The sequence below is a fragment of the Desarmillaria tabescens genome (genome assembly GCF_030435595.1).
Source record: "Desarmillaria tabescens strain CCBAS 213 chromosome Unknown EV420scaffold_22, whole genome shotgun sequence".
Taxonomy (NCBI): Eukaryota; Fungi; Basidiomycota; class Agaricomycetes; order Agaricales; family Physalacriaceae; genus Desarmillaria; species Desarmillaria tabescens.
The window spans coordinates 342768-361295 of NW_026848321.1; the positions used below are offsets into that span (position 1 = coordinate 342768).

At 47.9% G+C, this 18528-nt stretch overlaps 6 protein-coding genes across 6 annotated transcripts; 3 read left to right on the top strand and 3 right to left on the bottom strand.

Moving 5' to 3' along the window:
* Positions 1-457: 457 nt before the first annotated feature.
* Positions 458-2728, top strand: EV420DRAFT_517571 (uncharacterized protein). The gene is made up of 19 exons (XM_060482441.1): positions 458-635; positions 713-906; positions 959-1037; positions 1102-1115; positions 1166-1264; positions 1322-1331; positions 1395-1412; positions 1463-1488; positions 1548-1573; positions 1637-1674; positions 1738-1762; positions 1822-1833; positions 1891-1906; positions 1962-2007; positions 2061-2167; positions 2230-2289; positions 2431-2488; positions 2548-2572; positions 2621-2728. The coding sequence occupies exons 2-18, from the start codon at positions 806-808 to the stop codon at positions 2554-2556; spliced, it is 744 nt and encodes a 247-aa protein (XP_060329603.1). The 5' UTR covers positions 458-635; positions 713-805; the 3' UTR covers positions 2557-2572; positions 2621-2728.
* Positions 2729-3177: 449 nt separating this feature from the next.
* Positions 3178-4799, bottom strand: EV420DRAFT_517511 (uncharacterized protein). The gene is made up of 7 exons (XM_060482440.1): positions 4613-4799; positions 4504-4556; positions 3874-4451; positions 3728-3814; positions 3644-3667; positions 3471-3590; positions 3178-3403 (listed from the first exon to the last, which is right to left on the bottom strand). Exons 1-7 carry the CDS (start codon positions 4627-4629, stop codon positions 3344-3346), a joined length of 939 nt encoding a protein of 312 aa, XP_060329604.1. The 5' UTR covers positions 4630-4799; the 3' UTR covers positions 3178-3343.
* Positions 4800-7049: 2250 nt separating this feature from the next.
* On the bottom strand, positions 7050-8680 carry EV420DRAFT_1644039 (uncharacterized protein; the record flags this gene model as incomplete). The annotated part of the gene is made up of 8 exons (XM_060477584.1): positions 7050-7109; positions 7168-7290; positions 7339-7362; positions 7420-7506; positions 7566-7815; positions 7942-8494; positions 8544-8608; positions 8664-8680. The coding sequence occupies 8 exons, from the start codon at positions 8678-8680 to the stop codon at positions 7050-7052; spliced, it is 1179 nt and encodes a 392-aa protein (XP_060329605.1).
* A 2537-nt stretch (positions 8681-11217) lies between these two features.
* On the top strand, positions 11218-12935 carry EV420DRAFT_517758 (uncharacterized protein). The gene is made up of 7 exons (XM_060482443.1): positions 11218-11301; positions 11359-11635; positions 11693-11734; positions 11787-12013; positions 12063-12141; positions 12192-12511; positions 12561-12935. The coding sequence occupies exons 2-7, from the start codon at positions 11542-11544 to the stop codon at positions 12810-12812; spliced, it is 1014 nt and encodes a 337-aa protein (XP_060329606.1). The 5' UTR covers positions 11218-11301; positions 11359-11541; the 3' UTR covers positions 12813-12935.
* Positions 12936-13703: 768 nt separating this feature from the next.
* On the top strand, positions 13704-16192 carry EV420DRAFT_1550040 (uncharacterized protein). Its single transcript, XM_060473438.1, has 3 exons — positions 13704-13853; positions 13918-13942; positions 13999-16192. The coding sequence occupies exons 1-3, from the start codon at positions 13726-13728 to the stop codon at positions 15712-15714; spliced, it is 1869 nt and encodes a 622-aa protein (XP_060329607.1). The 5' UTR covers positions 13704-13725; the 3' UTR covers positions 15715-16192.
* Positions 16193-16194: 2 nt separating this feature from the next.
* Positions 16195-17641, bottom strand: EV420DRAFT_517592 (uncharacterized protein). The gene is made up of 6 exons (XM_060482442.1): positions 17458-17641; positions 17362-17406; positions 17081-17307; positions 16948-17026; positions 16584-16900; positions 16195-16532 (listed from the first exon to the last, which is right to left on the bottom strand). The coding sequence occupies exons 1-6, from the start codon at positions 17552-17554 to the stop codon at positions 16305-16307; spliced, it is 993 nt and encodes a 330-aa protein (XP_060329608.1). The 5' UTR covers positions 17555-17641; the 3' UTR covers positions 16195-16304.
* Positions 17642-18528: the final 887 nt, after the last annotated feature.

Sequence of the window (18528 nt, forward strand, 5' to 3'; positions counted from 1 at the left end):
ACTGCTGCTTCCTCTTTGTCATGTTATATCTTCGAGACTCATATCATCCAAAAGGTTCAACACGGAGATCGTCAGCTACCACTCATTTATCGCTGACGCCACTCGCTTTTTTAAGGCTGGTAAACCAGGAAACAAATGGACCGTGCATACTTATGCGGACTGCATGGTCAAACGACACTCTGGGTGAGCAACGATTACTTATTTTGCTGTTCTAAGTATTTGAGATTTGATGAGATTCTATCCTAGTTTCAGCCTCGAAATGTATCGCCTTTCTGTGGCCAGGTCCTTTGGACTGTTTAGATGGATCCAAGCTAGCACAGTCTGACTCAAGTTCATCCTAGATTCCTAGTATGGTCTCCTGAAATACTAGTATATACTGCTCCCAAACGCCCGGATGAAATCAAGTCTGAGATGTAGATGGTCGATACCACTGTCGTACCTCTAAAGTTCTACCTGCACACTCGGACGAAGCCGTTCATACATTGACTAGCTATTTTACACAAGCCTTTAAGTATTAATCACAATTGGCAGACCCAGCGGTGTATCTCCGAGTCCTTCTGATCATTATCAAAGACGATCTGCGCCTGTTATGGGAGTGGTCTTCGTATGCGCGCAAATTCCTTCACTACTACTAAGTAGGTGTTAAAATTAATCATGACACCGCTTCTACTCACGCGTCTCATGTTTTAATTGCGTGGGATCCGGATGACAGACCCGTCTTCGGACGCGATTCTTATTGATGTACACCATGCCCGGATACTATATAAGTGCCGTGATGTCCCTGTAGCATTCACTGACTCCCCCGATGTCGCACCTTATCCTGGATTCGATAGATGAAGCTCCTGCCAGTCTGAGCATCGAGGCAACCCTCGGAGCCGTTTATATTGGGGCTACTATAGCTGCTGTGTACGTATGCTTTCTTTCAAAGCGTACTCTCGATACTCACTTTGCACTATAGTTTCTACGGAATAACTATCCTGCAGACTATTGTCTATTACAAGCAAAATCCTAATGATCCATGGCTCTTTCGATATGGTGTGCGTGATTCTATAGCTAAATTCTCCCTCCAAGGGTGCCTTATGCAGCATGGACTGTATACAGGTCGTCTCTCTATGGTATGCCGGAAAACGAAAAAAAAATTGTACTAAGTTGTATGTCCTTTCAGGATTCTCGATACACTTCAAGTGGCCTTAAGCACCCATGCGCTTTATTTCTATCTCATCAAATCGTTTGGAAATTATTTCGCGCTGTTGAGGGTTATCTGGTACGTAAGTTTTACTCAGAGATTTTATTTCCACTGAGGTTCTGAGTTCAATCGAAGGAGCTTCCCGGTAGCGTTCCTTCTTTGCTTCGTTCACCTATGCGATAGATGACGAGTCTCATCTTCCTGTTAGCTTCAGTTCTTGGCAAATGTTCGTCTTGATCCATTTAAGTGACGCAAAGTGTTTGACTTGTACGATAGATGCTGATTGTCTGTGGAGTCCAAGCGTGGGTATCTTTTGATCTGCTCTGTGATGAACCGCAAGACTCAGCCATCGAGACCACAGATTATATGCTGTCAGAATATGGAAACGTTTGTCTTCTTCCGTGAAATCCGGTCACGGTCTAAATGAAACTTGATTCTCACATGTTACAGTCGGCCGGCATTTCCATATGGTCTTGCCGTGGTTCATAGTAAGTGCTTCTTCCCTTCTATACCACGCACACAGTCTGACATCAGTACTATCTACCTCTCAGTTCCTCGCAGTTGCAGCCACATTTGGTGAGAAATCCCTCCGGGCTAAAGATGGCCGACGAAGTGACTTGGTCAATCTTTTACAGGCACCGGACTCTGTGAGCATTGCTTTTACGATCTCGACGAAAGGCTACTGACTCGACCATGCTTGCCAGATGTGATGTATGATACGTAAGCTCCGTGAGACTCGTAGAATCATCGATTTCTTCGTTAATTCCGTTGCTAGATACACCTTGACAAGTTTTACTACTCTAGAAATTGCGACTATCAGGGTAGGTCCTAGACTCTTGATGAAGACAGCCTCGGGGGCTTTGATCCTGTGCAGACATCTATATATGCTGTCTTCTCTACCATGGCCGGAGCTGATTTCGTTATTGCCGGCACAATGTGCTTCTACCTGCACAAAGGCAGATCCATGACTAGCTTCTCCAGGTGTGTGCCTTTGATCCCCAGTTATAGACTCGCTCATGTCTGAAGTTTTGCTTGAATACCAGTACGATCAAGATAATCGGAGGATTAATGCGGCTCGTGGTGATCTCGGGCGTTTTGACAAGGTATGGATCTCATATATGCAAGCCCTTGATCAGTAATCATATGCGTTACATAGCGCATGCTCGCTTTTCACTCTTGTGGCGGTGAGTAACCGCCGATCATATTGTGGCTTTCCTATCCTATAACCCTAATGTCCCTACTAGTACATTGCCTGGCCCGATACTCTTGCTTTCGCGGCAGTTGACTTGGTTTTGCCAAAGCGTCAGTGTTCGACCGCTTCTCCGTCTGCCTCCCATCTAACATTAAACTCTCACCAACAGTTTACATAAATTCGCTCCTCGCAATGTACAGCCAGCTCTTTCATCTTTCGTTAAATTCTCTGACCCTTCTTAGGCTCAATTCTCGCCAGAGCTCAATGTGGTCAGGAGCAAAGGGACGGCACGTTCACCGAAAGATGATCAGATTCGCGCCTCACGACACCGAAAGCGGCGCAGTCGATTCAGGACAGACGGTGTGTGCAACAATCCCGACCGACATCATATGGCTTGAACTGAAAATTTCCTGCAGGATGTCACTCTACCGGGTTTCTCTGCGACTGGAACAGGGGCGGTAAGTGTAACGTTCCGCAAATCGCATTCCATGAGCTGACTTGGAACCTCCATGCAGAATATCAGTATGCCTCTTTCCGCAACAGAAGGAAGCCGTTCGAGTGATAATATGGGTGATATAGCATTTACACAGTGAGGCTGCTTGACTCTATGAGCGGAAGCGGCACTACTCCTTGTTGCATTAATAATGATACGTACAAAAGCGGCTTATACGGGTGTTGCACTCGCACTCATCGGCATCACTAGACACGCTTGCAACAACCCTGCTCTGTATCTAAGAACAATCAGAATGGACGGCCAAGATTTTCACGAGACAGCCCGTCACCAACCTTATTCTCTAATCCCAAAATGACTACACGTTAGAGGAGCGGAAGCAGCATCCCTACCCGGTGCATCGACATGATGTTGGATCGTTGATATATATTCTACAATCTGTTAATTACAATGATCGACCGATAGCGAGAAACAGCGAAAAACGACAAAATACAAGTCCGGCGACCTCAACCATTCACGGGCACTCGCTTTCATCGACATCGATGAACCAGCTTCCAAAGATACCAAATATACCCTAGAGAGAAGTAATCGAAGTAATCAGTGAGACGTCCAAAAATGGCGCGCAACAGGGCATAACCAACCTTTTCGCAAGTATCAGGGTGAGCAAAGGTCTTCCGGGCGATTTCAGAGGGGGTGGAGAAGCACATCTCAGCCCAGTTGTCCCAAGGCCCTTGATAGTTGAGCATCTGTGCTTCAACACGCTGTGAAATGTTGGCATTTAGTTTTAGGTAACACATAAGACGACTTGACGTACCATTTTGTGGGAACCGTAGCAGCCCTAGAGAAAGGATCATCAATCAGTTCATACATAGTTTTACGTTCTATAACTAATACTTGCCTTCTTCTTGTGATTACCCCACCATGTCTTGCACGTCGGTTCGTTCGATGTTGCGGTCCAATGACCAACAATTCTAATGGCACCATCCTAGACAGCGAAGCAAATAAGCGCCTACTCCAACCTTCGAAAAATCAATAAAAACGCACCTGTCTTTCCTTCGTGCAAAAGTCTGGATGGTCATACGTGACTCCATGGATGTCAATAGCCGTATTCATGCACCAACTCTCTGCATCCTCTCCATAGGGAATGTTCATCAGGTCTGCATGATACATCCTCGTCTCGTAACTCAAACACTGCTCCTCCGCCGTCAAGTCGTGCCAGATCAGCCCTGCGCGCTTCCTGCGTCCTTCTCTTTCCTTCTCTTCTTTCCTCTCTCTGTCCTCCTTCTCATGTGCTAACCGCCGCTGCTCATCCTCTGCTCCATGCGCCAACCTCCTCCATTCGTCCTCTTCTTCAAACGTCTTCCGCCGCTCTTCGTCCTCCAGCTCATGCGCTTGCTTTCGCTGAGCGTCCTCGTGCTCGATCCGCCTTAAGCGTTCTAACTCTTCACGATGGCGGATCCTTTCCTGGACGTCCGTGCGATGGGTGTTGGAGTAGTCGTCGACGCAGTGCCAGGTGAAGGCCGCTAGCAAGAGGAGGACGATCAGGACCTTTAAGGTATACGAACACCTCCTGAACCTCTTGGGTTTTGGATGGTTCAGTGGTGTCTGCTCATTGCTTGGACCTAGGAGGAAGAATATCAGAGTCAAGACTTAGATCACTACAATGATCAGTACCTGGACGGTCATTTGGAAAGGTACTGTAACTTGGAGGTGGAGGTGACCAAGGGCTGAGGGTACAATATCAGCGATAGTGAAAACGGCGGTGTTTGATCAACGAACGTACTTGGCAAATTGATCCATAGGCCTTAATTCGAAGTTGGGTACGAGGGTGGGAGCAAAGAAACAACATTCGCACGTCGGAAGTTGAAACCAGTTGGCTTCGCATGTGCAGGCGCCTAACTTAAATTGATTCTGGAGCGTCTATCGCGCTTAGATGACATAAGTTGTTTAGTAGCTCGACGAATTCTCCGTAGTGTGACTGGCTTGAGTACCGTTACGAATCAGACAAATCGTGCAAGACGAGTTTATACAATCATTCAAGAACGACAGAGAAAACGTGTCTAATTGTGTCGGAGATATTGGGCGTAATCGGGGCTGGAGTCGATGTTAACACGGGTAAGCGAATACTCGATGTAAAACACGTACCACTGACTAAGAAAGTTAAACATTGACGGGCTGAAGTTGATGCCCATCAGCACCTATGGTTTCCCAATGCCATCCCGAAAGCAGATGGTCGAGTTGATGCCCAGTTGAGAACCGGTGATAGAGCCAGTAACCGGAGTCTATGATAATGCATCGCCTGGATGCTAATCGGCATCGGTTGAGTCGTACAGGCAAAACCGAGGTCAGGATGCATGACTCCAAAAGTGACGGGTCCAGGAAAGAGCAAGATCTGTGAGCGTATTATCGCGACGCGGGTGCGTCAGGCTGAATATATGCGGAGGAGCTGAGCCGAAGTCTAACGGGCAGTTGGATATAAGGACAAGGTACACTGCCATCGAGAGCGAGAGCACGGGGGATCCCGAAGTATAACATTGGAACGAGCCTCCAAGACAGCGCAGCGCAAAATTTTCTCCCGGCGAAAAGCGATGGTCAAGAGGCGTTTCTTCTGTCGATACAGAGAAGGCCGACGGAATAGGTCACGGTATGACTATTCTATATTGGTGGAACCTTTACAGTTGCAATAAAGATGTACACACCATCGAAAGGCGCCTCTCTGTCAAAACGAGCTGGCGGGGTAGATATATGCGTGTGGTAGTCCAAAACAAGGAGATCGTCATCCATTTCCGCATCACCGGTGCTGCTGCGGTCACCAATCCACTGGCTTCCCCACGAATTTTATGTTTATCCTAAAAGTTGTTCCTGCATATTAGACTTCTTGAAAACAAGGCGCTGGAACGAGGTTAAAACGACGTACTGTACTCCTTTTTTATGTCCCTACTGTTGACGTCGTGCCAAATATGTTTGGTCCGTGGCCGTCGACCGCTACCTCACACTGAATGAGTAGAAAGAGATTATTATTCACACTGAAGGGCAACGAGCAAGAGAGAAGACGCGTACCTACCCAGAGATTCTGTTACTTGAAGAGCGGGGCGGGGTCGATATTCCCATTGCCGTGTGTCGGCAGGACAAAGCATAATGCATAGACGAAGGTGGTGGTCGGGGTGAAGACTGCAAATGCCAATTTTCCCACACTCGATTTCTTGTTTCTGAGCTTGACCTCGACCGGCTACCTAACCCTTTTGTCGCTGCTTCAATTCGTAATGAGAACCCGTACTCTCTTACATGGGAAATTTCTGTTTCCAAATACTTCAAGCATTCCTCTCGTCTGGTAACCTGATAGCGGACAATGAAGACCTTTACTCGTTGACGAGTAATCGATGCTTCGTGCATTTTTGACGCCTGAGCCCGTTGGCCTTGCTGATGGTGGATTTATCTCTAGAACGAGCATCTTACTCGGCTTTGATGACAACGGAACCTGACAGGTGGATTCGAATGAGCACGAAATTGATTGATTAGGCGAAGGTGCGTCCAATTCACCTGCTGTTGTCCCTTTCCTTACTTGCGAATCGGAATAGACATCTCGCAAAGCTCGGTCGGACCCCTCAATACGAGGTACAAGGCCACGAGTTCTCGCCTTTTGTTCATTCTTACTCACTTGTATGCCATGCCAGCCGCTGGATTGTTACTGAGATGGGACGCAGCTTAATATCCCGGGGAAAAGAAGACCTCTCTTCAATGTTTTCACCTACGCCTACGTCCTCTATAGTGAATAATAGCAAGAGCAAAATTAAAGCGTACATACATGCCAAACAGACGAGCGAGAGGGAATACGCCTTCTGTGCTAAAACCGGGTACTTTTGTACCAAAGTCTAATCGGTGGTGATAATCAACAAATCCATTCACATTCCAAGAGCATGCGTTGACCAACATGGCATTGATTGGTTAGCTCCAAATTCAATTTACCGCTGAGCCTCGAGGATCATGCTTGCGCATATCAACATCGTCTGTATACGCGATGTCAACCCGTCGCCAACCTTATTCTCTAATCCCAAAACGGCTACACGTTAGAGCAGCGGAAGCAGCATTCCTACCCGGCGCATTGCTTGCAACGTAATGCTGGAATCGTTGATATATATTCTACAATTTGTTCATTACAATGATCGATCGATAGCGAGAAACAGAAAAAAAAAACAACAAAAAATATCTAACCTGATCGTTCATGGGCACTCGCTTTCATCCACGTCGATGAACCAGCTTCCAACGATACCATATTTACCCTAAAGAGAAGCAATCAGCGAGACACCCAAAATCGGTGCGCGACAGGACATAACCAACCTTGTTCTCGCACGTATCAGGGTGAGCGAAGCTCTTCCAGGCGAATTCAGAGGGGGTGGAGAAGCACATCTCAGCCCAGTTGTCCCAAGGCTCTTGATGGTTGAGCATTTGTGCTTCAACACGCTGAGTTGACATTTAGTATCAGTTAAGGCATAAGACGACTTGACGTACCATTTTGTGGGTGCCATAGCAGCCCTAGAGAAAGGATCATCGGCTCATGCATGATTTTATGTATCTGTAGTAAATACTTACCTTCTTCTCGTGATTACTCCACCATGTCTTGCACGTCGGTTCGTTCGACGTTACGGTCCAATGTCCAACAATACTAATGGCACCATTCTAGACAGCGAAGCAAATAAGCGCCTACTGCAACCTTCGAAAAATCGATAAAAAAGCACCCAGTGTCTCTCCTTCGTGCAAAAGTCTGGATGGTCGTACGTGACTCCATGGATGTCGATAACCGTCTTCATGCACCAACTCTCTGCATCCTCTCCATAGGGAATGTTTACCAGCTCCGCGTGATACATCCTCGTCTCGTAACTCAAACACTGCTTCTCCGCCGTCAAGTCGTGCCAGGTTAGCCCTGCGCGCTTCCTGCGTTCTTCATCTTCCCGTATCGCATCCTCCTTCGCCTGGATGGCATGCTCTCTGCGCGCTACGAGGCTCTCTCGGGCCTGGATGGCTCTTTCTTCTCTTTCCTTCTCTAGCTTCCTCCTCTTGTCCTCTGCCTTGTGCTCCCGCCGTCTCTGTTCATCCTCCTGCCAATGATCTCACCTTCTCTGGCGCTCCTCTTGCTCGATTTCTCTATCCCACCTCCCCTTCTCTTCCTTCCTCTCCCTGTCCTCTTTCTCGTGTGCTAACCGCCGCTGCTCATCCTCCTTCATATGCGCCAACCTCCGCCGTTTTTCCTCGAGCTCAATCGCTTTGTCTTCTCTTTCTCTCTCTCTCCTCCTCCTATCGTCTTCTTCTTCATGCGCCAGCTTCCGCCTAGTTTCTTCACGCTCGATTTCTCTATCTTGCTTCTCCCTCTCTCTTCTCTTCCATTGGTCCTCTTCTTCAAACACCTTCCGCCGCTCTTCGTCCTCCCGCTCATGCGCTTGCTTTCGCTGAGCGTCCTCGTACTCGATCCGCTTTAAACGTTCCAACTCCTGACGTTGGCGGATTTTTTCCTGGACGTCCGTGCGATGGATGTTGGAGTAGTCGTTGACACAGTGCCAGGTGAAGGCCACTAGCAAGAGGAGGACGATCAGGACATTCAAGGTAGATGAACACTTCCTAATCCTCTTGGGTTTTGGCTGGTTTAGTGGTGTCCGCTCATTGCTTGGACCTAGGAGGAATATCAGAGTCAAGACTTAGATCACTACAATGATCAGTACCATGATCAGTACCTGGACGGTTATTTGGGAAGGTACTGTAACTTGGAGGTGGAGATGACCAAGGACTGACGGTACAATATCAGCGACAGTGAAACGGCAGCATCCAACCACCCTACGTACTTGTCAGAGTGATCCATAGTGATCGATTCAGACTGGGGGGCGACGACGGTGGAAGCAAAGAAGCCACACGTCGGAGTTGAATCCAGTTGGCTTCGCACGTGCAGGCGCCTAACTTGAAATGATTCTGGAGCGCCTATCGCCCTCCGATGACTTAAGTTGTAGTAGATCAACGACCGTTACGTTCATCGTGTGACCATGCCTAAGTACGGTTACGAATGAGATCCACTCCTGGTAAGTGACTGTTTCAGGTCGGACAAAAATCTGGGAAAATAAATGGATAATAGATCAAACTCTGACCCACAGTAAAATAAGTCGGGATTTCCCTTAATGGTAAAGCCGACGCATTTTACTCTAAGTCAAAATATCATCTGTATTTCTACTATTTCCCTTGCATTTTGACCGGCATGAGTTAGTCACCTGCTAGGAGTGAGACGAGTCGTGAGGGACGAGCTTATGCCACCATTCGAAAATGATGATAAAATATTCCATTTGTGACAGAGAGCTCGGGCGTAACCAGAGCTGGAGTCGATGTTAGCACGGGCACGCTAGTACTCGATGTTAAAGCACGTACCTCCGATGAAGAAAGCTGAAGATTAAGGGCTGTAGTTGATACCATCGCCGCCTGTGGTTCTCAATGCTATCCCGAAGGCAGAGGAACGAGTATATGACCACTTGAAGGCAGTGATAGAGGGGTGAGGGGTCTGCTGCTCATCGATATAATTTGAGTCGCATGGGCGAAACCGAGGCTCACTGGCCGTGTGAAATTTTCTTCCCGCTCGAAGCGATGATCGAGAGTCATTCCAGAGAAAGTCATCGAAACTAGCCACGATGTCACCACTCTGTATTAGCGGAACGTTGTCAGTCGCAGTAAAGAGGTACACACCATCGAAGGGTTCTTCTCTAACAAGGCGAGCCGGCGAGGTGGATGTATGCGGGCGGAGGTCCAAAGAGATCTCCATTCTAGCCGCATCGCTGTTGCTGCTGCCGTCACCACTAAAAACTCCTCCTCCACCACGAATTTGATGTTCATCCTAAAAGTTATTCCTGCACATTAGACTTCTTGGAAACAGGATGCAAGAACGAGATTGAGACGACGTACTGTACTTCATTTTTGTGCCCTTACTACTGGCATCACGTCGAATACGTTTAGTTGTGACTGCCGACTGTTATGTCAAACTGAATGAGCAGAAAGAGGTTATTAAGACCGGAGGGCAACAAGTGAGAGAAGATACTGTACCTGCCCAGAAATTATATTTCTTCTAGCAATGAAGAACGGGGCGGCGTCGATATTCCCATTATCGTCTGTCGGCTGAGCGAAGCATAAACGAAGGTGGTGGTTGAGGTGAAGCCTGCAATGCCCGATCTTCCCACGCTCCATTTCTTGCTTCTGACCTTGACCTCGATCTGCTACCTATCCTTTTTGTCGCTGCTCAGTTCGTAGTGAGAGTTCGTACTCTCCTGCAAGGAGATTTTGTCTCCTCCAAATACTTCAAGCATTCCTCTCGCCCGGCGCCCGGTGACCTAATCGAAAAGTCAGCGGGCAATGGGGACCTTTCTTCGTGGACGAGTAACCGATGTTTCGTGCATTTGCGACGCCGAAGCCCATTGACCTTGACGCTGCTGGCGATGGATTTCCCTCTGGAATGAGCATGTTACTCGGCTTCGATGACGACGGAACCTGACAGGTGGAATTGGATGAGCACGGAACTGATTAATTGGGCCAAGGTGCGTCCAATTCACCTGCTGATGTCCCTTTCCTCACTTGCAATCAGAATAGACATGTCGCAGAAGCTCGGTCGGACCTCTCAGTACGTCGGTATCAATATGAGGTACAAGGTTACGATTTCTCGCCCTTTTGGTCATTCTTTCTTACTTCTATGCCACTGGATTGTTATTGAGATGGGACGCAGATATGCTGGAGAAAAGAAGACCTCACTTCATTTTTTTTTACCTACGCCTATGTCCTCTATAGCGATTAATATCAAGAGCAAAATTAAAGCGTGCATACATGTTAAACAGACGAGCGAGAAGGAATACGCCGTCTGCGTTGAAACCGGTTTCACCATGACAAAAGCGTTGGGAGGTGAGTGTTCATTGAGCGGAGACGAGCACTGCGACATGCTTAATCGACGTCGACGTCTGAGGCTGTCTGTCAGCTACCGGTCCGAACCAGCTCTCGGCATTTTCGCCACCGGTACTTGGGAGAGCAGCCAGTCCAAGAGCATGCCCTGCAGGTCGTGAGTATGGGCACTTTTTTTATACCAAAGTCTAATAGTTGGTGATAATCAATAGATCCATTCACATTCGAGGAGCATGCGTTGACCAGCACGACATTGATTGGTTGGCTCTGAATCCAATATCAATTTACCGTCGAGCCTCGAGGATCATGCATTCATGCTTCTGTGCATCTTAGCATGATCTGTATACGCGATGTCAACTTGTAACAGAAAGGCACATCAATGTATCGATACTGAGCTGTGATGTCAAGATGATCATTTGTCCTTTTGTGTAATCCCACTTTGTGGACTACCTTTTCTGTGAAAATCTCGCTCTACATCCGATGCTTCATATTGACTCCACTGGTAGCATTCAGGTCTGAACACTCCCCAGTTGTAACATACTAGTTCAAACCACACTGGTATTCGTAGCTTCGAGGTAGCCTGTCGATCATTGTCGCTGATTTCCCATGTTATAGGACAGTCTTCCTTCAAAGATCTATCACAATGATTTTTTCGCGGCGGTCAGCCCGCCTCATCAAATTCAAACCCCTCCATCGTCAGTATTGCCGGTGCGCCGAACGGTGCCTCGCATATAAGATGGCCTTCACTCTGTTCGACGGCGGAGATCCTCTTTCCTCCTTTGTTTTAGTCACGTCGACATGTCTTCCATAGACGACGGTCTTTCAGGGGAAGAGATACAGGTGTACCTCGATGGAACTCTCAACTCCTACGTCTTTGGGTTCTTCATTCACGGTCAGTCGATCTGGACTACGCGCTCTGACGCATGACTCATTGTGACCTGCCCAACAGGTATCTATACTGGCCTCTATGCGACATCTATATGGGTTCTAGGTGCTCATCTTCTTCCTACTGACAGGTCTTCTCATTTTCTAATTCTGTTTAGCTACCAGCTCCATCTCAAAAACTCGGATTTACATGGGATGCCTGATCACGACCTTGTACGTTCTCTGTACGATCCAGATCGCCGTTTCATGGATTGAACTGCGAACCGCTCTGGTCTATGGCACATCTGCCCAGTCTCGATATGGTCGCCTAAGCGCTTCACTGTCGTTAGAGGTCACGAGTGCCGTAGCCTCAGCTCTGAATGTCCTCGTTGCCGATTGTACGATAGTACGTATGTCTGCATCTTCCCAGGCTATCGCTCATCTCCTTCCCGTAGATTTGGCGTTGTTGGGTCGTATGGGGTCAAAGCTGGAAAATAGTAGCTCTGCCCATTATATTCGTGGTGAGCGGGATATGTGAGTCGACCTCTGTATCATTTGAACAGACGCTCATTACCTTCTTCCAGTTTGTGGGATCAAACTTGTCGTTCATCAATACACGGTGTCGTCGGGCGATGCCGTTGTGACAAAATGGGCTGTAGCCACTATCGCCACGACACTAGGAACGAACGTCTTGTGCACGACTCTGATTATCACCCGAATCGTCCGTGTGACAAGACGACAGCGCGGCATGTTTGACTTGGGTCTTCGAACGTATCGTGGCGTGATAGAGATTCTCGTAGAATCTGCTGCGCTGTATTCGATCACTTACCTGCTCCTCGCGATATTCTACCCTCTCAGCAATAACGGATACATGTTCGCCCAGGCGTTGGTTTACCCTATCACCGTACGTCTCCTCGCTTCCGTTTCGTGTTGTTGTTTTGATGAGTTATTAGGGCATAGCACCTACGATGATCATAGCCCGAGTTGCTTCAGGGCAGGCTCGGCCCGAAGAGTCTTGGCATAGACCCCAGTCTCCTTTGGACTTTCATGGTGCAGTTCGCACGCGCTCCGCAGATACGACAACAGCAGATGTTATGGTACACCGGGAGTGTGGTAGATCGACTTCCGTTAAAGGCAAGGGACGAGAGCGTTCGAGTGTGTTGGAATCTGAAGAAGCGCCAAGCTCCAGCCACGAGAGAGAGTAGCGGCGTAAAAGCTCGGCGGTGTTCATATAGCCTTCACGGGAGCTGGTTGATTGAGCTCCCTCTTCTCTCTCGGTGAGCTTCCGGTGACTCTGCTGTTGGAGAATTAATTTGATAATGTCGTTCTGAAGGTAAAAGTGTATCTTTCGAACTTAAATGTACCGTGCCAAGCCATTTCCCGGGCTTTGACTTGTACGATATTCACAATACCCTTTTGCCTACCTCTATGGGCGTAATAGTGTCTACCTCCAGCCAAATATGAAAACTTGTATCGGACTATACCCTTATGTTCGACACATAAACCTTTCGGTCTCTCGGTTCCTCGGTTCCTTTTACTGTGCCGACATCAGCCGGTACCAAACATCTCAATCTAAAAGGTGAAGAAATGATAAGGTTAACCATGGCTGTCAGGGTGGCATCTCGAAGCTGTCGACGAGGGCTCCTTTGATGCTTCGGTTGGCAGCTGTATTGTATGAGCGGATGCCCAACCAAGGCGGTTCCGGGTTTCCAGATAGAAAGAAAATGGTCCTGATAATTTGCGTAAATCTTCCGATTCAGTGCCTGGATGCCGGTGGCCACAGGGAATCGGAATTTATCAGGACTCATGCGATTAGTGCCTGCCTACAATGAGGCGCCCTTCTTTTGGTGCTGTTGACTTCATCTTTGGCCCACAGAGACTACGGGTGCAAATAGTCAGATGCGTCTAGTTCACGGTATGGGTAATGTCTGAAGTCAGGGGTTCAGATTCGGTAATATTCTCGTAACCGAAGGTAGCCAGGGCGAACCCTAAAAGTTTCCTATGTCCTGCCACGCGTATACTATGCTGCAGACGCATGTTTAAAAATAGCTACCGTAATTAATAGACCCAAGCGTTCATTGCCAAATTTGGATTGTCCCAGCTTGTTCTTCGTCACCCATGTTCGATTCGAGCCACCTCTTCACAGTGCTCTGTGCAGTCGTGATATATGTCATATTTGGACCGTCTGCTGTCAATTATAGTGCTCATCGACTTGTGGATGCCTTGTCATACAGAATACTGCACAGGTAAGAAGCCTTTCTTGGGCGCTTATTTGCTATATTCAGAATGGCTTATCCCTGTGTTCTGTAGTTCGGAGGAACTGCGCTCGTCGGATGTGAGTAATAAATCAATCTGGCGTGTATCATCTTCTGACTGCAAGTTGCAACCAAGCTGGATGACCTAGAAACCAAGCTTGTCTCATTAACGGCACAAGTCAGAAGCGCTCGTAATGCCTTGCAAGCCGTTAACAAGCTCCCCATCGAGATTCTCATTGCCATATTCCGAGAAAATCAGCAGCACCTCTCTTCCTTCCTTCCTGTTCCCGAGAACAACGTCTACGACCGTCGTAGCCGGGACTGGCTTTCTCTCCGTGATGTGTGCAAGCACTGGCGCTTAATCATAGATACCACACCTATTCTATGGTCCACCGTCGACAACTATATCATTCCCGGTACATTTCTTTCGCGCTCGTCGCCCGCTCCTCTATCCGTCTTCTTTGGCATGCGCAAAGCAGATTTTTCCCGCGAAGATCTCGAGTTGATATCCCCTCACATCCACCGAGTGCGCGAGCTGCATTTGCGGTTATCCGAGTGGAAGCACTCGACGCCGACCGTATTTGAGACGCTCTCGGCCTCGGGAGCTGCTCCAGAGCTTGTCAGTCTGACCATCGACACACTCGGAACCGTGGATGCAGGGAGTCATCTTCCGGCATTATTCGATGGGAAAATGCCGAAACTACGGAAGCTATGTCTTGAATACTTTTCGACATGGCCCAGTGGTTACTTCACCTCTCTCACGCACGTCTGCTTCCATCATCAACCCGTACCACAGTCCGCCCGTCCTACTACCTCACAATTCCTTGACTTTCTCGAGGGATGTCCAGCATTAGAGGTGCTTGCTATGGTTTCCGCCGGGCCCTCGCGCATGGATGAAGAAGACGTACCAGCACCCCCTCCCGATCGGCTTGTTGAGCTCAGTTCACTCCGAGAACTGCACTGGGGAAAGCTCAGTGATCTGGCTCATGTGAAACGACTACTTTCAAACCTATCGCTCCCGTCACACACCAATATGTATTTCTGGACGGATCTTACGCAGAGTGACGATCCTGCCGTCGGAAGTATGAATGGAGATCTATCGCGCCTCCTCCCCTCGGACCGCTCCAACTTGAAGAATCTCAACGGCATCACCGAATGGCGCCTCTCATGTATGCCATCCACGATGTACACTATCATCGCAGTCGCCAAAGGTGTTCTCTACACTCACGGCATCTTCTCCCACGACCATTACGAGAAGATACCCTCCACCTTCCCTCTATCCGAAGTTCGCACCTTCTGTATACAAGACCAGCTCACTAACCCCGCGATGACGACAGCATTGTGGCGCGATACGTTCCAACACCTGCCTAGTCTCGTTGACCTTTGCATTCAGCCGCCAACTACGTTATGGACGTCGTCGAGAGTTATTCTCGGGCCTCTCAAACCGGATAACTGTGGTGATGTGACGGAGGGGCACGTGATGTGTCCTTTACTCCGTTCGTTGTCTATCGAGGGACCGCCCGGGGCAATCCAGGCGTTCTATATAAGCGAGCTAGCGAAGGAGAGGAAGCTGCGGGGAAGTCCGTTAGAGAGTGTAGAGGTAAAACAGCTCCTTCCACCGCCAACGGATTCATCAGAGGCGACTGTTCCTTCACCGTTTCCCGATAATACGTTTGTCGATATGATCGCGGACGACGAGGATCAACTCTGCGAGCATATTGAGCATGTCGAATATTCGTATGACCAGAAGTCAACGACGTTTTTGCCTCCCGAGTGGCCGAATAGCGTTCACCTTTGGACGACGTCGACTTTCAGCGACCTGAAACCAGCGATAGGAGACATATCGGTATGATTAAAGATAAACCACAAGAGGGCCATTCCGTTCAATGTAGAATACGACACAATTTATCATCAATATGTAACATAAAGCAAGTACGTTGGCATATTCTTACTACACTTCTGAAATCTGCTTTGAAATACAATACATTTGCTCTCAGGTCATTTGGTGAAACCGTTTTTCATCGTAGCCGACCGAATTCTTCTATGACTACGACCAACCGGTGGTCTTCGACTGTCCATGTACAAGTAGAGCTTGTGATATTTCTAGTGCGGATCACCGCAAGCGCCCCCACTCGTCAGACTCACTATCGGGATTGGTAAGTATCATATGTACTGTTCTTTACTCAGCCGAGTTTCCTTTATTTCCATGAGCTTCCTAGTAGTTTCTTTGAAAAGTATATAAAAGTCTGTATGTAGAGCGGAACACCCTTGTGCATTTGCCTTCAGGGGTTCCCTGTCGCTTGCCAATTCACCGCCTTATCCAACAGAGCTGATTGTGCTTTTCAAGCTAGACAAGATAGTCAATCGCCACTGTGATTATGAGCAGTTCATTGGTGGCTACATTTACGCAGCGCTGATCTATTTACTATCTCTCCCTTTGTTTCAAACAAGTTCGGCACCAGATGACTCAAGCCGCCCTGTAATAGGTGTAGCTCCTTCCATATCTCTCTGATAGCTTATTGTATCTTCATCTAAGTCGTCCGTCATCGTTTCAATAGTGCTTCCACGAGGTGTCTGAAAGTGTAAAGAAGATTGAACTCCATGTGAAGAGTCCTCGGCACGAGCTTGTCCAGAGGCTACTCGTCCAATTATCAAGGTAGGTGTGATACCCTAAGTGTTTGTGAAGTAAAAGACGATGCGAATTGAAGTGATGAGACATACGGTGATGGGATAAACCAACATCTGGGGATACATATATCCATTACCCTCGAGAGGATAGAGTATCATCAGGACCACGTAAATGGTGGAATACAGTGCAGCCGATTCAACAAGGATCCCTATAACACCACGATAAGTCCGTATGCTGCCCATAACACCGCGATGCATTTTGGCAACATGAATAATGCGTGCGACAATGAGAGTGGTGCATAGAATGTTAGTTCCCAACGTTGTAGCCATGGTGGCCAGAGCCCATTTTAGCACAATGTTGTCATACGACGACACGGTGAACTGACGAAGTAAAAGAATACCTCCGCAGACTGCAAAGGTGATAAGTGCTTGAAAAATGAAGAGTAAAACGGGGTACCTATCTCGCTTATGACAAGGAGAACCGGAAGGATCACTGCCTTCCAATTGTGAATCCATACAACCCAACAACGCCAGATCTAAAGGAAAATTGTTTAAGAATAGTAATCCCGGTAGAGGTAAAGAACCCGTACTATAGTGCAGTCTGCAATTATAAGGTTCAGAGCTGATGCTGTACACCCTATGATTTCCAACAACGTGGATGAATACATTAAATCGTATCGTGCTCGGGCAGACATTCCAAAGACATAAGCATCGCTGAATTCGATCCACGAGGCAATCACAGCGATTGTAGAAAGGATGTATAAAGCAGTGATTACGCATCCCATGTATATTCGTGTCTTGGAGATTCTCTTAACAGCTTAAGGAGAAAGAGTACAAAATGAGTTCAGAGCTAGATCACCACCATTCATACCTAGGATTAGCCATATTGATATTCCAAAAAGGCCGGTATAAACACCTTTTTACTGTCAAGACATATCTCCAAAGACGTTTAGTTCTGATCACTTACCGTGCACGTAATACCCAACGATGTAAGAATTCAAAGAATCGTCGAGCCAAGCCCGAACCTCCATATCAGAGAGTCCCGCGTCCGAGGGTGCTATCATGGAGTGACGAAAGCAGAGGGCTGAAGAGAGGGTGCGGTGATGGAGAACGCGCAAGTAGTGTTAGTCCCTTCCTATATGTAGAAGAAGACTCGCGCCGTATCATTTTAAACTGATGACGGGTGATAGTCATCAGTCGCAAGGAAACCATGATGTTGAACTATGCTCGAGAGCAGGCTAGCTCATATTCTTTACCCCGGATCTTTCTCTCCTAAGCTTCAGCACTCCAGAGGATGGACGGATACGGAGTACACTGTACTGTGTGAATACGAGCACTCGAATGAAGCGAAGTAGTGCTTACAGAATGCAGATATAAAGACCAGCACTGACACTTTTTGTGAGTTGAGACCGCCCCAGAACCGCTACGAGGGGGTTGCCAAATTGATTTTGTAACGCTAGATACAGACGGTCGCGACACAGTGCCTGTACGTGTTCCATTCAAATGAAAGAATCTGTTCGCTAGGTATGACTATGATTCTTGTCAAATGAAGGCACAGGCTTACGAGCTACAGCCTCTACTGCGATTATAGGTCGAACTGGGCTCTTTCCAGACATCCCTGCTAAATATAAATGAAACGTCCGCAATTACCTCGGATGCCTCTCACCAACTAAGTCACTGGATGTAGCTCGAAGCTCCATTTGGGGCATTCTGATAAAACCCTGAATAGTGTTAGCACACCGGAGACATCAGATGACTCACGGAGCCAATGGCCTGCTTGAGATGGCGGTAAGAGAAAAGGGCACAAGTTCGAAATCTAAATAAGGAAGGCAGCCTGACGTGCATTGCGCGACGAGCAGCCGTCCCGAACAACTAGCGACAGAAGCGGGCTCGAGTATTCACCGTACCGACAAATAGCCCTTGCGTTCGGGTATCCGCTCCCGCGATGATCTTGATTTCGGGTGAAGATCAAAGGAATGACCTGATGTATGGGTTCTGATTCTGATTCTGCTTCTCCTTGGGCAACCACTCGGATCTT

Excerpts from the sequence above, each read along its gene's own strand:
- EV420DRAFT_1550040 (XM_060473438.1), top strand. The coding sequence starts at position 13,726 with ATGTTCGATTCGAGCCACCTCTTCACAGTGCTCTGTGCAGTCGTGATA. Across the intron at positions 13,854-13,917 it reads TCATACAGAATACTGCACAG|TTCGGAGGAACTGCGCTCGT; the intron begins GTAAGAAGCCTT and ends TGTGTTCTGTAG. Across the intron at positions 13,943-13,998 it reads AGGAACTGCGCTCGTCGGAT|CTGGATGACCTAGAAACCAA; the intron begins GTGAGTAATAAA and ends GTTGCAACCAAG.
- EV420DRAFT_517758 (XM_060482443.1), top strand. The coding sequence starts at position 11,542 with ATGTCTTCCATAGACGACGGTCTTTCAGGGGAAGAGATACAGGTGTAC. Across the intron at positions 11,735-11,786 it reads GACATCTATATGGGTTCTAG|CTACCAGCTCCATCTCAAAA; the intron begins GTGCTCATCTTC and ends AATTCTGTTTAG. Across the intron at positions 12,512-12,560 it reads CGTTGGTTTACCCTATCACC|GGCATAGCACCTACGATGAT; the intron begins GTACGTCTCCTC and ends ATGAGTTATTAG.
- EV420DRAFT_517511 (XM_060482440.1), bottom strand. Across the intron at positions 3,815-3,873 it reads TTTGCACGAAGGAAAGACAG|GATGGTGCCATTAGAATTGT; the intron begins GTGCGTTTTTAT and ends TTCGCTGTCTAG. Across the intron at positions 3,591-3,643 it reads GCTACGGTTCCCACAAAATG|CGTGTTGAAGCACAGATGCT; the intron begins GTACGTCAAGTC and ends AACATTTCACAG.
- EV420DRAFT_517571 (XM_060482441.1), top strand. The coding sequence starts at position 806 with ATGTCGCACCTTATCCTGGATTCGATAGATGAAGCTCCTGCCAGTCTG. Across the intron at positions 1,675-1,737 it reads TGGTCTTGCCGTGGTTCATA|TTCCTCGCAGTTGCAGCCAC; the intron begins GTAAGTGCTTCT and ends TCTACCTCTCAG. Across the intron at positions 2,168-2,229 it reads TCCATGACTAGCTTCTCCAG|TACGATCAAGATAATCGGAG; the intron begins GTGTGTGCCTTT and ends CTTGAATACCAG.
- EV420DRAFT_517592 (XM_060482442.1), bottom strand. The coding sequence starts at position 17,554 with ATGATAGCACCCTCGGACGCGGGACTCTCTGATATGGAGGTTCGGGCT. Across the intron at positions 17,308-17,361 it reads ATCAATATGGCTAATCCTAG|CTGTTAAGAGAATCTCCAAG; the intron begins GTATGAATGGTG and ends TTTCTCCTTAAG. Across the intron at positions 17,027-17,080 it reads TAATTGCAGACTGCACTATA|ATCTGGCGTTGTTGGGTTGT; the intron begins GTACGGGTTCTT and ends ATTTTCCTTTAG.